At 41.6% G+C, this 16,019-nt stretch overlaps 1 protein-coding gene across 4 annotated transcripts in view; it reads right to left on the reverse strand.

Annotated features, from left to right (window-relative positions):
* Nucleotides 1-16,019, reverse strand: part of LOC126109737 (F-box/LRR-repeat protein 2-like) — a 150,603-nt gene that overhangs the window by 65,606 nt on the left and 68,978 nt on the right. For all 4 annotated transcript variants that reach the window (XM_049914791.1, XM_049914793.1, XM_049914790.1 and 1 more), the window contains one exon: nucleotides 5,636-5,686. In XM_049914791.1, the coding sequence (XP_049770748.1) occupies nucleotides 5,636-5,686 (51 nt within the window). The remainder of the gene's footprint in view (nucleotides 1-5,635; nucleotides 5,687-16,019) is intronic.

Below are 16,019 nucleotides of genomic sequence, written 5' to 3' on the forward strand. Positions count from 1 at the left end.
CTGAATTTATATCCGCTCCTGGATAAGCTTTGGCATTCTTTAAACAGTTCCTAAACCTTTTTTGTATCTTTCCCTATTCAAATTTGATATCCATGTGTAACGTCTCCTTTAGTGGTGTTCAAATAATGTGTTACCCACAGGTAATGAATTTTCTTTACAGAAACTAATTAGTCATTCACCTATCTCATTTCTTATTCCTAATCCAAATTTTCCTACTGTATCTTCATCTCTTCCTTCACTCACCACTGCATTCCAGTCCCACATGATGATAATGCAGGCATTTCTATTTTCTTTCTCAATGAGTTCTTATATTTTCTCATAATATTCTTCCACTTCCTCATCACTATTCTGGCTGGTTAGCATACATATCTGTATTAACACCAAATCTTTTGGACTACCCTTCAGTCGTATCAGCAGCAGTCTTCCATCAATATATTGTACATTCATTACCTTATTTTTCAGCTTTTGCCCTATCAATATTCCTACTCTGTTTTCACCACTCGTTTTCCTCTGAGTAAAAGAGCTTATAATCTCCACTTTCTATGTCGCCATTCTCTCCCCATCTCATTTCACACAAACCAAGGGCATCTAATCTGTTCCTTTTCATCTCCTGTTTTGCGTTCTCTAGCTTTCCTGCTTGCAGTAGTGTCCTCACATTCCACGTTACAATCCTTATCTTTCCTTCCTTCATTGTCCCTTTCTTCCTTTCAAATATGTCTACTCTCAATGTGTTCCCCTCCCAGAGATCTGAATGAGGGGATGTTTTCCACATAGGCAGTAGGATGCCCAGCCTAAAATCAGCTGCTCACTATGAGTCAGACGCTGTCTCTAGCCGCCCCCTCCGGGGTAAAGTCGCTACGTGTACACTTTTTGTACCCAAAGAGAAAAAGTGCCTCTTGTGCAAACTTCACCGTTTTGAAAGACTCTTTCTCCGCTGTCGCTGCCATTGAGGTCTTATACATATAACAGGAAATGACAGAAAAAGGACATAGTGAGGACAGATTTGGAATAGGAAAGGGGTAGAGATAGGCCATTGTGGGAAACACTTTGGTTCCACCCCTTTGGCCTGTCCGGCTTGGGTGACCCTCCTGGTAGCTAAGCTACCACCGGCATAGCCCTCCGGATCCAGAGCACGCAAACCTCCTCGCCCACACAGACAGTGCTACGTTAAGGCGGTGTCCCCTGAGGAAGGAATAGGGTGTTCGAAAGAATGGAGTGTAATCTTTCGAATTTACGTTTAGCCTCTGTGTAAGTCAACTGGTCCAGGGACTTGGACTCCGAAATTTTCCACTCCTTTTTGAGTACTGGGAAGTCTGGCAAGCAGGGGGAGTGGTGCTCTCCGCAGTTGATGCAAGTGGGAGGAAGTGCAACGAGAAGACATGTGCCTGAACTTCGAGCACTTAAAGCACCATATAGGGGGAGGGATGTGTGGTTTAACATCACAGCGGTGAACCATCAACTTGACCTTTTCAGGCGATGAATCACCCTCAAAGGCCAAGATGAAGGCACTGGTAGCAACCCTGTAAACGCACCGGATGAAATGAACACCCTGCCTTTCTAAATTGGCGCGGAGCTCATCGTCAGACTGCAAGAGGCGGTCACAATAGAAAATAATCCTCTGGACCATGTTGAGGCTTTTATGAGGAGCGACGGAAACAGGAATACCACTTAGCTTGTCACAGACGAGTAGCGCTCGGGATTTTGCTGAGGATACTGTCTGAATCAAGACTGCGCAGTTGTGCATCTTGGACGTGCTGCTGCTCCTCCAAACTTATCCTCAAGGTGTTCAACAAAAAACTGAGGCTTCGGCAGTAGAAAAGAGTCCCCATCAGTTCTGCTACAGACTAAAAATGGAGGCGAAAATGGCTCTCCCTGCTCTATAGCTCTATGTTACTCCCATGGTGTAGTGAGGGAGGGAAACGATTTCAGGTCATACCTGTCGGCACTGTACTCTATCTTGCCTTCTTTGAGACTGCTGGTGACGTAGTCACCAACAAGAGATGACTTAGTCCGTTTCACTGCGGGTCATCCGCCCTGATGCTGCCCACTCCGATCAGGGGCTCTCCCCACAGCTGCCACCCAGCCACAGCAAAGACCAACTGGCATGATGGCCGTTGCCAGGAGTCCTGATGCCCCAGGGTGACAGGCATCTAATCCTTGGCATATAAGTGGGGAGTTTACAGCTCAGGCACCAGCAGAGTGATCCCTGTCTTGTTAGGGAGCTACCACAAAATGGGTACATGACGGCTCACCACAACAGACTGGCTACTGTGCTGGATATTAGGTGGAGAAAAATCCAATATTGTCATGGTACAAAGAAGACAGGAGACAATGGAAGATGACATACCCCAGAACGTGTCCTTGCCCAAATAGTTGAAATGCAGGTGGAGATGCAGAGCCATGACGAGAGATTCAGGAGATCGAATCTAAGAGCACTCGTGCACCACTTAAGGCGTCCTTCCCCATATGGTCCGCACTTCTGTAGAATTTTGAAAGTGGCAGGTCAAACAGAAGAATGGGACCTGAACTCATAGGGCCGAAAAGTGAGAGACTTCTTTTAGTCACCTCTTACGACAGGCAGTAATACCTCGGGCCTATTCTAACCCCCGGACCCACAGGGGGGAGATAAACGGAATGAACAGTATCTTGAAAGGAGGATGTAAGATGAATATCAATAAAAGCAAAACTAGGATAATGGAATGCAGCCAAATTAAATCAGGTGATGCTGAGTGTATTAAATTATGAAATGAGACAAAGTAGTAAATGAGTTTTGTTATTTTAGGATCAAAATAACTGATGATGGTTAAAATAGAGAGGATATTAAATGTAGACTGGCTATGGCAAGGAAAGCGTTTCTGACAACGAGAAATTTGTTAACATGTAATGTTATGTGAGCCTCACTGCCCTTTTCTTAACAAATTTGTGCCTAATTTTATTCTGACAAGCTCAGTAATGTATGTAAATACCGTAACTGAATTTGATTCAAAAAGTACTTGTGGACAGCAAGTGCGCAATCCCCGCAATGATAGTAGTTGTGACTGAGTATGGAAACATTTCACATGGAAAAAATATATTAAAAAACAAAGATGCTGTGACTTACCTCACGAGAAAGAGCTGGTAGATGGACACAATAAAAAACACACAAACACACACAGATTTCAAGCTTTCACAACCCAAGGTTGCTTCATCAGGGAAGAGGGAAGGAGAGAGAAAGACGAAAGGATGTGGGTTTTAAGGGAGAGGGTAAGGAGTCATTCCAATCTCGGGAGCGGAAAGACTTACCTTACGGGGAAAAAAAGGATAGGTATACGCTCGCACACACACGCACGCGCACGCGCGCGCACACGCACACACATATCCATCCGCACATATACAGACACAGGTAGACGTGTAAAGGCAAAGAGGTTGGGCAGAGATGTCAGTCGAAACAGAAGTACAGAGGCAAAGATGTTGTTGAATGACAAGTGATGTACGAGGGGCGGCAACTTGAAATTACGGAGGTTGAGACCTGGTGGATAACGGTAAGGGAGAATATATTGAAGGGCAAGTTCCCATCTCCGGAGTTCTGATAGGTTACAAGGGTAGGAGCCCCCCCGGTGTAAAACCTGTCCCATGCACCCTCCCACCACCACATACTCCAGTCCTGTAACTCTGAAGGTGTACACGATCAAGGGCAGAGCCACGTGTGAAAGCACCCACGTGATTTACCAACTGACATGGCTACAATGTGAAGCCTTTTATGTGGGAATGACCAGCAACAAACTGTCCATTCGCATTAACGGACACAGGCAGACAGTGTTTGTTCATAATGAGGATCACCCTGTTGCTAAACATGCCTTGGTGCACGGCCAGCACATCTTGACACAGTGTTACACCGTCCGGGTTATCTGGATACTTCCCAATGACACCAAAATATCAGCCCACTGACAGCAACCTATCAGAACTCCGGAGATGGGAACTTGCCCTTCAATATATTCTCTCTTCCAGTTACCCACCAGGCCTCAACCTCCGCTACTTTCAAGTTGCCGCCGCTCATACCTCACCTGTCATTCAACAACATCTTTGCCTCTGTACTTCCGCCTCAACTGACATCTCTACCCAAACTATTTGCCTTTACATATGTCTGCTTGTGTCTGTATATGTGCAGATGGATATGCGCGCGTGTGTGTGTGCGCGCGCGCGATTGTATACCTGTCCTTTTCCCCCCCTAAAGTAAGTCTTTCTGCTCCCGGGATTGGAATGACTCCTTACCCTCTCCCTTAAAACCCACATCCTTTCGTCTTTCCCTTGCCTTCCCTCTTTCCTGATGAAGCAACCTTGAAGAGGTCTGTTAATCTGTATCTAGTGAAAAGCTTGTTGCTAGGCCGTCACTCAGAACGTATGTTACATTTAATGAAAACTTGCTATTTTAGTGATAAAACTGAGTAAAGTAGGTGTAAGAGTTGCCAAACATTTATGTATACAAATTTTCTGGAAGTGAAGAATAGAAATATCTTGTTTTTGGAAAAGGGGGTGAACTCCATTGTCGTCGTCGGCTATCAATCGACAGAACTGTAAGTGTACAAAGTTCCCTAAAATACAGGAAAGGAAATGCATTCTCTATAATTTTCACTCAATACATAACAACCTCTCATAATTTCGTAATTACAGTAATTGGATTTTGTTCTTGTTTTATAGTATGGTGCTGAACTCCACTGACCAATTTTGATGTAGCAGGACGTGTAGTTTGAAGGAAGCTTGTGTGCCAAGCAATCTCCTTTTCTCATGAAAAGGAAATTGCTGTTTGATCTTAATTACTTAGAACAGTGGTCCCTTAGGTATGAAAAGCTACGAAAACTTGGGCTAAAAGCTATCTGCAATACGGCCAAGTAACCAACAGAGTCGTATTTTAAATCTTAACGAACAATAACTTCCTCCAATACGTCACCAACTGGTGTAGAAGTTGATCATTTAAGGAAGCAGCAACCAAAATTCAAGTACCAGTTACATCTTAAAGTAAAGTCTCAATCAAAAATCAATCTCTCTCTCTCTCTCTCTCTCTCCAAACACATATATAAATATTCATATTATTATAATAAAAGTAATTTTACAAACATCAAGTATAGATTTAAGTGTCAGGAAGTCTCTTATGCAGGCATTTGTAGAGTGTGTAGACATGTAAGTGAAACATGGGTGATAAACAGTTCATAAAAGAAGAGAAGAGAATATAATCTTTTGAAATGTGGTGCTACAGAAGAATGCTGAATAGTAGATGAGTAGATCACACAACTAATGAGGAGGTACTGAATAGAATTGGGGAGAAGAGGAATTTGTGGCACACTTTGTCAAGAAGAAGGGATTAGTGGTAGGACACATTCTGAGACATCAAGGGATCAACAATTTGGTACTGGAGGGAAGTGTGGAGAGAGGGAGACCAAGAGATTAATACACTACGCAGATTCAGAAGCAGGTAAGTTGCAGTAGTTATTTAGAGATAAAGAGTCTCGTGCAAATAACTAGGTAACACAAATTTTTCACTTTTTTTAAAAATTTTAATTAATGTGGTCCCATGGGAGCTGAAGAAATGTCAGATTGTGTCACTACTTAATTCATAATAAGCAGATATAATCACTTTAAAAAGTAATAAATGGCTCACCTGGCGCGGTGGTGTCCACGTAAAGTATCACGCGGTCTAACTGATGGACAGCTGCAAACCAAAAAGTTGTTTTTAAACATCCACTTCACTGGGGTAAATTTTCAAATTCATATAAAAATTACTTACAGCAGTATATGAGGTGTGTTCAAAAAGAAACCAAACTTTTGAAATAGCGCACGAACCAGCAGAGAGCTCGCTGCCGCTCCTGCAGTGCGCCTGGTGACAGGTTTAGACAACGAACTGCCATCTGTCTCTCTCACTTGGACCATTTGCAAGCGAACCAAAGCCGCTGAAGTAAGCATGTGTACAGCCTGCTCATTGGATTAGTGCAATGAAGGAGCTTTAAGAACAACACGCGCGCGCGCGTGTGTGTGTGTGTGTGTGTGTGTGTGTGTGTGTGTGTGTGTGTGTGTGTGCGCGCGCGAGAGAGAGTGAGAGAAATTCTGCCTACAAACTTGGCGAAACTTTCACAGAGAAAGCCAAGCATATGAGGAGGACTGTACAAGTCGCATGCAGTGCTACGCATGGTTTAAATGTTTTCAGCAGGGCAGAATGTCGGCCTGTGACGTTCCAAGTCTGGATGCCCTTCCTCATCAACAGATAATGGCCATGTGGATAGCATTCATGCTGTGATTTGCGAAAATCGTGATTTAACTGTTTGGGAAGTTGGTGAGGAGGTGGGCATCAATGTAGGACCGTGCCATCAAATTTTGAGTGAAAAACTTAAGATGTGTCATGTCAGTGCAACATTCGTACCGCATTTGTTGACTGAAGATTAGAAACAGATCCGTCTTGAAATGTGTGAGGAACTGCTTGCTGCCGTTAATGACAATGAAAACTTTCTGCAGAACATCATAACAGATGAAACAAGGATGCAGTTGTCACAGTGGTCAGGCAAAGGGTCACCTCGTCAAAAAAACAGACAAATTGGTCAAAGATCAAGGTGGTGTTGGTTGCGTATTTCGCCTACAAAGGCATAATCCATCATGAATTTGTGCCATGTGGTCAGAAGGTAAACAAGGAAGTCTACCAGGGAACACCTGTGCACATGAGGGATGCTGCACACAGGAAGAGGCCTCATTTTGGGGAAAACCAGAATAGAATGTTGCATCATGAAAATTTGCCAGCTCATGTGTCACTCCTTGTCTGTAGCAGAACACAACATTCCTGTTGCGCACCGTCCACCGTATTCTCCGGACATAACCCCAGCAGCCTTTTTCCTGTTTCCCAAACTGAAAAAAAAAGTTGAAAGGACATCATTTCCAAACCGTAGAGGAGATACAGGACAATGCAATGAGAAACATGCACACCATCCCACAAAATGTGTTCCAGGAGACGTGCCATAACTGGAGGAAATGATGAGAACGGTGTATTGCCAGCAGATGGGACTATTTTGAAGGGGACGGTGCTTAAAATGTTACATAATAAGCGATAAAGCTGATACGGCAATAGTTTGGTCTCTTTTTGAACACACCTGTAAACATCACAGTGGTAGGCTCTGAACTATCGGGAGCAGCTCCCGTACTGAATAAAATTAGTGTGGCACAATGAAGCCTACAAACTTAAGATTTGAAACTTTGGGGCACATCATCCCATTTTTCAGTTCTGCAGAACACTTGCTCGAAATGAAGTCTGCAGAACTCTGTACAATTTTGTGTACAATGGTTAAAGAAGTTTTATTGAGATGCAAATCGTGTTTTGGCTAGTGTTCACTAGAATGAGTCTGCATCATTACCGTATTTACTCGAATCTAAGCCGCACTTTTTTTCCGGTTTTTGGAATCCAAAAAACCGCCTGCGGCTTAGAATCGAGTGCAAAGCAAGCGGAAGTTCCGAAAAATGTTGGTAGGTGCCGCCACAACTAACTTCTGCCGTCGAATATATGTAGCGCTACAAAGGCATGCTTTGTAGGCACAAAGATAAATACTGGCGCCAAAACCTCTGCATCAGTAAATAAATTTAAAAAAAAAAGGTGGAAGACGAGCTTTTTTTTCTCCGCCACGAGTTTCGACCACTGCATTTTCATACATTATCCAACGAAGTAAATACAAATTCCGTATTGTTCATCTTCAAATGTAGTAGAATTTCAATGTACTACGAAAATCCGACTGGCAAGGCTGTTTGGGATGTTTTTCAATATGGCCAACTCTACGTTCTGAATTTTTTCCTACCTGTGAGAAGAGATGGTTGCTAATAGTAACCTGATGAAATGTGAATCACAAGCAGTATTCTCTTCACCATTCACCTTAAGAATAATACGAATATAAACATTTTGCCATGTGTTCTTCCGTGTTTGTTGCTATCTCATTTAAATCCTGTCTGCCTAATAAACTACGAAACTAGAGTGAGACAACAGCAAACGCGGAAGAATACACTTATCGTGTCATGTTTATATTCGTATTATTCTTAGCCTAATAGTGATAGTCAGAAATGAACCACGGCAACTGACTTAGATTTTTAAATCTAAGATGACTCTAATTTCTGTGCAGAATTTGATGTACTAAAGAAGCGGCCGCAAAGATTTTCAAACAGAGAAAAATTTTCGCCTAACTCTCGTTCAGAACATGTTCTATCATACGCAGCCTATTATTTGGTTCTTGTTGATCATTCTCAAAGAAAGCAGCAGTGTAAGTAACAACAAATAGCAGTCTCTTGACATTGCTTCGCTAATGAGACGATTCGCCTCTTTTTAGTTGTAAGCGGCGGTAGCGTGCACAAAAGCAAGCCATGCCGCGAACAGCGACAGGCCGTAAACACGCACTATCAGAATGCGACAAACAATGCATGACACAGTACAGTGATGCATTTTCAGCTTAGAGTGACGTAAACACCTATAACAGAGAAAACAGCACTTATCAGATCAAACAAAATAAGCAATCAATTCAAACCAGACAAAGCACGTGAAAAAGGAAGAGTACCCGTATAAATACGGACGGAGCGCCCGACGCATAGCAATGGCCACCTGGTAAAGCTTACGACTCGAACCAAACTACTGTAGCTGTATCGTCATTCATTCGACCTAAATTGTGTCTCATATTACAATGGACCAACTTTGTTTCGATTTGGAGGTGTGGCCTAAAACTTTTCTCTCCCCTTGAATTTCGAGTCTCAAATTTCAGGTGCGGCTTAGATTCGGGAAATCTTTTTTTCCTTTGTTTCGAGTCTCATTTTTCAGGTGCGGCTTAGATTCGAGTGCGGCTTAGATTCGGGTAAATACGGTAATCACAAACCCTATGAGGCAGTGTATGAACAGAGTTGGCATTATAAGACGCTCTAACAACCCCCTCTACTACCAATCATTTTGACTATCCTTTTCTTTGCTAAGTACATCTTTTAGAACTGCCACATAACATGATACCACGTGATAATACAGCAAACACATGAAAGTGAACAACCTCCAACATATTACTGTCAGAGATAGCAGAGACTATTCTTATGCCAACAAAAGAAATCATTTATTCATAATATAATGTAATTGGATAGCTTACTCTACTCACCCAGTGGCAGCAGGAGAACATAATCAAGGTAAAGAAATTTTCAAGTTTTTGGAACCAGTGGCTCCTTCTAGCAGAAGGGTTGAAGGTGAAGGAAGAGGGGAGAAAGGAAAGGACTGTTGACATTTAAGAAATGGAAGAGTTCGGAAAAGTTGCACAGAACACTTGCTCAAGGGAGATTTACTGAATAGGATGAAAAGGAAAGACTTCTCCCAACTTTCCAAAACCTCACCAGTCGTTCTTCTCCATCCTTTTCCTTCTCCTTCGGTCCTTTTGCCCAGAGGAGGAGCCACTGGCTTCTAAAACTTGCAAATCTCTACACCTTTGTGTCTGTGTTCTCCTATCATTGCTTGGTGACTAGATTTATATATCTAGTAAAAGGAGATTTCTTATAGTAGAGATGCCACTGGTTTTGAACCAAAATTGTAAAAATGTAATGCATATTCTTACATGTTCAACCAAAAGTTTAAGCAATTATCATGAATCAGCAAGGGAAGTGTGTTCTGTTTACTTTCGATATTCATTCCACAGTCAGTGAAAGAGAAACCAGAGACAACTACTTGGTATAGCCATGTTATTTACCATTGTGCATAAGTGTTCCATTACATACTTATGTTGTCTACATTCAAGTGTTATTAAAATGATTAAAGAAACTGAAGGCTCTTAATACTTTATTTTTATGCTGTTTTATGCTATTTCACCTGGAAAGAGAAATGCAAGTCACTACCCAACATGTCGAAAAACACTGAATATTTGTTTGCTTGGAATGCAATTGTCTAACTTAAAAATTAAATTACATAATACATGACGGTGAATCTATACACAAAAGGCAATGTCCTGGCTGACTGATCATTGGCCAGCCCCTAACACTAAGGCTAGAAACTTGAAATTTGGAGATGATCTTTTAATGTAGGTGTCATTTAAGGGATTTTTCTACATTACAACTGTAAGGAGGGTAAATAGTGGATGAAGGTTTTTGAAAAATGTAACTATTAGCACAATTTTTAAGCTAGATCTGCAGAAACTGATGCTTTGTTTCTCAGCCAGAAATAAAGAAATGTATGTTAGCATTTTTTTTGGAAATTCAACCACAAAGCGAGTAAAATAGAGGGTGAAAGTTGTTTTGAAAATATTTATTAAGGTATATGACTTTTTGGTTAGAAATAAAAAAAAAAAAATACGTTTCAGAAAACTGTAGAAGGGGATGAAAATTTTTAAGAAAATATTTCAGTACAACAAAAAAATTTTAAAGCTGAATTCATTAAAACTGGCATTTCAATTCTCAGTTAGATATAAAGAAATATTTGTTAGGGGATGGGAGTTGCTATGGAAATATCTCTAAAGAACACAAACAGCATGATTAACAAAAATTTTGGACTCCAGCTACGAGAACTCCTTTTTGGACGGAAGTACATTTGGAAAAGACACTGCTTATATGGCCTTAATTAGTATGAAAAGTTTGTGTGTTACAATATGTGAACACCATAAAAATTTGAATAATTAAAAACAAAGAAAAATTTGCAGCCCATTAACCTACGGGGGCACTGAGCTAGTCAGATATATGTGGGATTTTTTATCCTGATCATCAACAGTTGGTACAACCAGACATACACTTCTAGTATTGTTAGGTGGGGGCCATTAGGTCTGGGGAGGGCTGGCTGTTACACACTTCCAACTGCTTGATCAGTTATGCTCATGATGTTGTTGTTGTTGTTGTTGTTGTTGTTGTTGTTTACAGTACAGAGACTGGTTTGAGGCAGCTCTCCATCCTAATCTATCCTGTGCAAGCTGTTTCATCTCAAAGTACTTACTGCAACCTACATCCTTCTCAATATGCTTAGTGTATTCATCTCTTGATCCCCCTCTACAATTTTTACCCTCCATGCTGCCCTCCAATATTAAATTGGTTATCCCTTGATGCCTCAGAACATGTCTTCCCTTGATGCCTCAGAAAATGTCTTACCAACTGACCCCTTCTTGTAGTCAAGTTGTGCCAGAAATTCCTCTTCTCCCCAATTTTCTTTAGTACCGCCTCATTAGTTATGTGATCTACCCATCTAATCTTCAGCATTCTTCTGTAGCACCACATTTCAAAAGCTTCTATTCTCTTCTTATACTCTCTACTTCATTTCCATACATGGCTATACTCCATACAAATACTTGCAGAAAAGACTTCCTGACACTTAAATCTACACTCGATGTTAACAAATTTCTCTAATCCAGAAACACTTTCCTTGCCATTGCCAATCTACATTTTATATCCTCTCTGCTTCGACCACCGTGAGTTATTTTGCTCCCCACATAGCAAAACTCATTTACTACTATAAGTGTTGTGGCGTATCAAGACAGCCACGCCACTCGGAAGTAGCCGAAATGCACGCGTTAAATTCAAGCAGGCTTGCCGAGGTCTGAAACAGGATACGTAATGAATGCTATAAAGAAAAGTACGTAGCTTCTGGAATACTTAACTTTAATCCATCATTGTGGTACATCGCTCTTGACGATACAAGTGAGACTCTTTAGATACATGCAATGTAATGCTAATGGCGCCTTGCTAGGTCGTAGCCATTGACTTAGCTGAAGGCTATTCTAACTATCTGCTCTGCAAATGAGCAAGGCTTAGTCAGTGTGGATCGCTAGCTAAGTCGTCCGTACAACTGGGGCGAGTGCTAGTCAGTCTCTCTAGACCTGCCGTGTGGTGGCGCTCGGTCTGCAATTACTGACAGTGGCGACACGCAGGTCCGACATGTACTAATGGACCGCGGCCGATTTAAAGCTACCACCTAGCAAGTGTGGTGTCTGGCGGTGACACCACAATAAGCGTCTCATTTCCTAATCTAATTCCCTCAGCATCACCCGATTTAATTCGACTACATTCCATTATCCTCGTTTTGCTGCTGTTGATGTTCATCTCATATCCTCCTTTCAAGGCACCGCCCATTCCGTTCAATTGCTCTTCCAGGTCCTTTGCTGTCTTTGACAGAATTACAATTTCATTGGCAAACCTAAGAGTTTCTATTTCTTCTCCATGGAGTTTAATTCCTAGTCCAAATTTTTCTTTGGTTTCCTTTACTGCTTGCTCAATACACAGATTGAATAACATCGGGGATAGGCTACAACCCTATCTCACTCCTTTCCCAACCACTGCTTCACTTTCATGCTTCTCGACTCTTACAACTGCCATCTGGTTCCTGTACAAATTGTAAATAGCCTTTCGCTCCCTGTATTTTACCCCTGCCACCTTCAGAATTTGAAAGAGTGTGTTACAGTCAACATTGTCAAAAGCATTATCTACAACTACAAGTGCTAGAAATGTAGGTTTGCCTTTCCTTAATCTTTCTTCTAAGATAAGTCATAGGGTCAGTATTGCCTCACGTGTTCCAACAATTCTATGGAATCCAAACTGATTTTCCCCGAGGTCGGCATCTACCAATTTTTCCATTTCTCTGTAAATAATTTGTATTAGTATTTTGCAGCCTTGAGTTATTAAACTGATAATTTGGTAATTTTCAAACCTGTCAACACCTGCTTTCTTTGGGATTGGAATTATTATACTATCCTTGAAGTCTGAAGGCATTTCACCTGTCTCATACATCTTGCTCACCATATGGTAGAGTTTTATCAGGGCTGGCTCTCTCAAGGCTATCAGTAGTTCTAATGGAATGTCGTCTACTTCCGGAGCCTTTTTTAACTTAGGACTTTCAGTGCTCTGTCAAATTCTTCATGAAGTATCATATCTCCCATTTCGTCGTCATCTGCATCCTCTTCCATTTCCATAATATTGTCCTCAAGTACATCGCCATTGTATAGACCATCTGTATACTCCTTCCACCTTTCTGCTTTCACTTCTTTCCTGAGAACTGGTTTTCCATCTGAGCTCTTGATATTCATACAAGTGGTTCCCTTTTCTCCAAATGTGTCTTAAATTAATGCATAATTACAAACTTTCTTGCTCATAAAGGAGTTCAAGTGACAGAAATTTTCCAGACATTGACTGCACAACCTACAGTTCCCCTGGCCTTATGAGTGAAAATCAGGAGCTGAGGCGAAAGAAAGTGATGCATTTATGAGTTGGATCGTCACATGTAATGAAATATGGGTCGACCACTACACCCCAGAATCCAAACAAGCCTGTAAAGAGTGGCAGAGGACAAGATAGGGAGCCCCCCTTGAAAGCCAAGACTCGATTGTCAGCTGGCAAAGTCACACACCTTACAGCCCGAACCTATCACTCAACAATTTTCATTTGTCTGGACTGATTCAGGGCACGCAAGTAGGTCACCGGCTTGAAGATGACAACGCTGTGGAAGAATCTGTGTACAACTGGCTTCTGGCGTGATCCCCGTTCTGCAGCAGGAGTGTGATTGCCCTATCAGCAGCTACTTTGAGACAGACTCGTTGGATTGCAAAAAGTGATTAACATTTCTGCACATAGGCTGAATCAAAATTTGTTCCAGTGCACTTTCTGAAGGGAAAATGTGCCTGAGGAGATAACAGTTTCAGCAGCACACTATTGCACTTAGACTTATGTATGCTAAGCAATGCCAAGGCAGTTTGTTCCACCATCTGTTGCTTTATTGTCAGCTGCAACAATTGCTAATGGCATTCTGCAGTGTGCGCTGGTCCATTAGTACTTTATATCTCAAAATGGCCACGTATAGCTCTACGTCTCTAGAAATGCAGGCACTATTGTGGTGATAAGGCTAACATACGTGACACTTAGCATAACATATCAATGTGAATTCCATTAGAACAGTTAGGATTAACAGACACTCTCTTCCCTCAGTTAAGACTATATATTGTGTGTTTTAGGCAGAGTTAGAAACCAACCACACACTGCCTCAAACTGTTCTATTCCTACGACAACCCCTCAAACACATATTTTTGAAAACTGCAATACCCTGTGTGTTTGAAATCTTATCAAAGTTTGTAACATTTACTACCTCTCATTTGTGATGTCCAGTGAGGATTTGGTTTAATGAGCTTGGAAGCATTACCTTCACAAATTAAGAGATGACCAACAACAGGACATGTGGAAAGTTTATTTTGTGCAATGGAAAGAGTTAAATCATTTTGGTTACAGCTGACAAATAAAATACCTAGTTCGTGTCCCTCTAAATAAACTTATAGAACTGTAAGCATTTCTAACTGAAGCAATGCACAAAACCCAAAACTTTCACATCGTACTGAGTTCCCTTCACCACTCGAACAATAGTATATGTGCACATCATTTTTTTTTTTTTTGCACTTATTCCGGAGAAAGAAGACTCAATAACCAAGTTTCACAGCTGACAACACTTCAAGAGTAATTACACTATAAAAGCTAAGTCATTAATTGCATGATCACATGTCACAAACACACCTACCTGCGCATTCCATACATGCATAGATACATGCAGCAAAAGAACATAAAATGAGAACACTGTAAAACAACAGTCGCAGCCAACACCGCAAAACACAGTATTTGTAATTTACACCAGACAGTTCCAGGAAAAGGGAAAATCAATCATTTTAAGTTTTACTAATGAGACAAAGAGAAATGGTGGAAGACCACAATAGCTATACAACGTGCTAACTAAAATATCCAACAATTTCACTGTACCGATCAAACCAATATCAGTACGACATTCTGCCGCTAGATGCCTCGAAGTACACGTCTTAGCTACTCTGCAGAAAGTTATGTCATCTTTCGCACATGCAGTTATAGGCTGTCATTGTGTGTCGGACATGTTTCAGAGCTTCTACGAATTGTGAAATGGATAATGTGAAGGTGCAACAGATTTGCATCAAGTTCTGTTTCAAGTTGAAGAAAACTGCAGCTGGAACCCACCACATATTAACAGAGCGTTTGGAGAGAGAGTACCGAGTCAAGTAAGAACATTTGAGTGGTTCAAGCACTTCAGGGAGGGAAGATGACGGACATTCTGGTCGACCATCAACATGCATAATGGAAACGATCGTGAAAGTGCATGACGCGATTCACGAAAACAGAAGGCATTCTCAATGTTTGTAACAGACTTCAACTGCTGTATGGTAGATGTCTAAGAACTCTAGCCGATAAACTGAACACGGAACGAATTGCAACAAAGTTTGTCCTCTGCCTCATCAGCATCGACCGACTAAACCTCATTATTCAGACTTGCACTGAGCTGCAACTAAAGAGTTCACGAGTGTCCAAAATTCTTATCCAGACTCATGACATGTGATGAGTCTTGGGTCTATGGTTATGACCCTGAAATGAAGAGCAATAATCACAATGAAAAACACCACCTTCTGTATGGCCGGAAAATCTCAACAAATTCGCAACAAAATGAAGTCAACGCTGATCATTTTTTTTCCACATTCGAGGAACAATGCAGACTGTCGACAGGCCGTTTCACTGCAAAGCTTTGGGCCAGTGAGGGAAATTGTTCGATGCCAATAGCCAGAGTTGTGGAAAAAGAAGACTGGTTGGTGCACCAGGACAATGCACCTGTCTACACCTCACTTGTCGTGAAGGTATTCCTGGCCAAACACAACATAGCAACAATCCCCCACACTCCCTACTCTTCAACCTAGCCCTGTACAACTTCTATTCCCGAAGATGAAAATCACATTGAAAGGGTGACATTTTGACTCTACTGAAGACATCCAGGTGAATCTCAACTAGTCCTGAACTCTCTTCACCCTGCAGACTTCCAGGAGTGCTTTAAAAAAATGGGAACAACACTGGTATCATTGCATACAAGCCTGATGTGACTACTTTGAAGGTGACAAAGGAAATTAGGATGTAAGTATAGCTTTCCGAATTTTACAGTGAAATTCTCCATTTTGTGTAGCACCTCATAACTGCACTTCACTTCCTCATCACACACGCGAGCCATTCTCTCCTCTCATGCTGCACACAAATAG

This window comes from Schistocerca cancellata, chromosome 12, assembly GCF_023864275.1.
Source record: "Schistocerca cancellata isolate TAMUIC-IGC-003103 chromosome 12, iqSchCanc2.1, whole genome shotgun sequence".
Taxonomy (NCBI): Eukaryota; Metazoa; Arthropoda; class Insecta; order Orthoptera; family Acrididae; genus Schistocerca; species Schistocerca cancellata.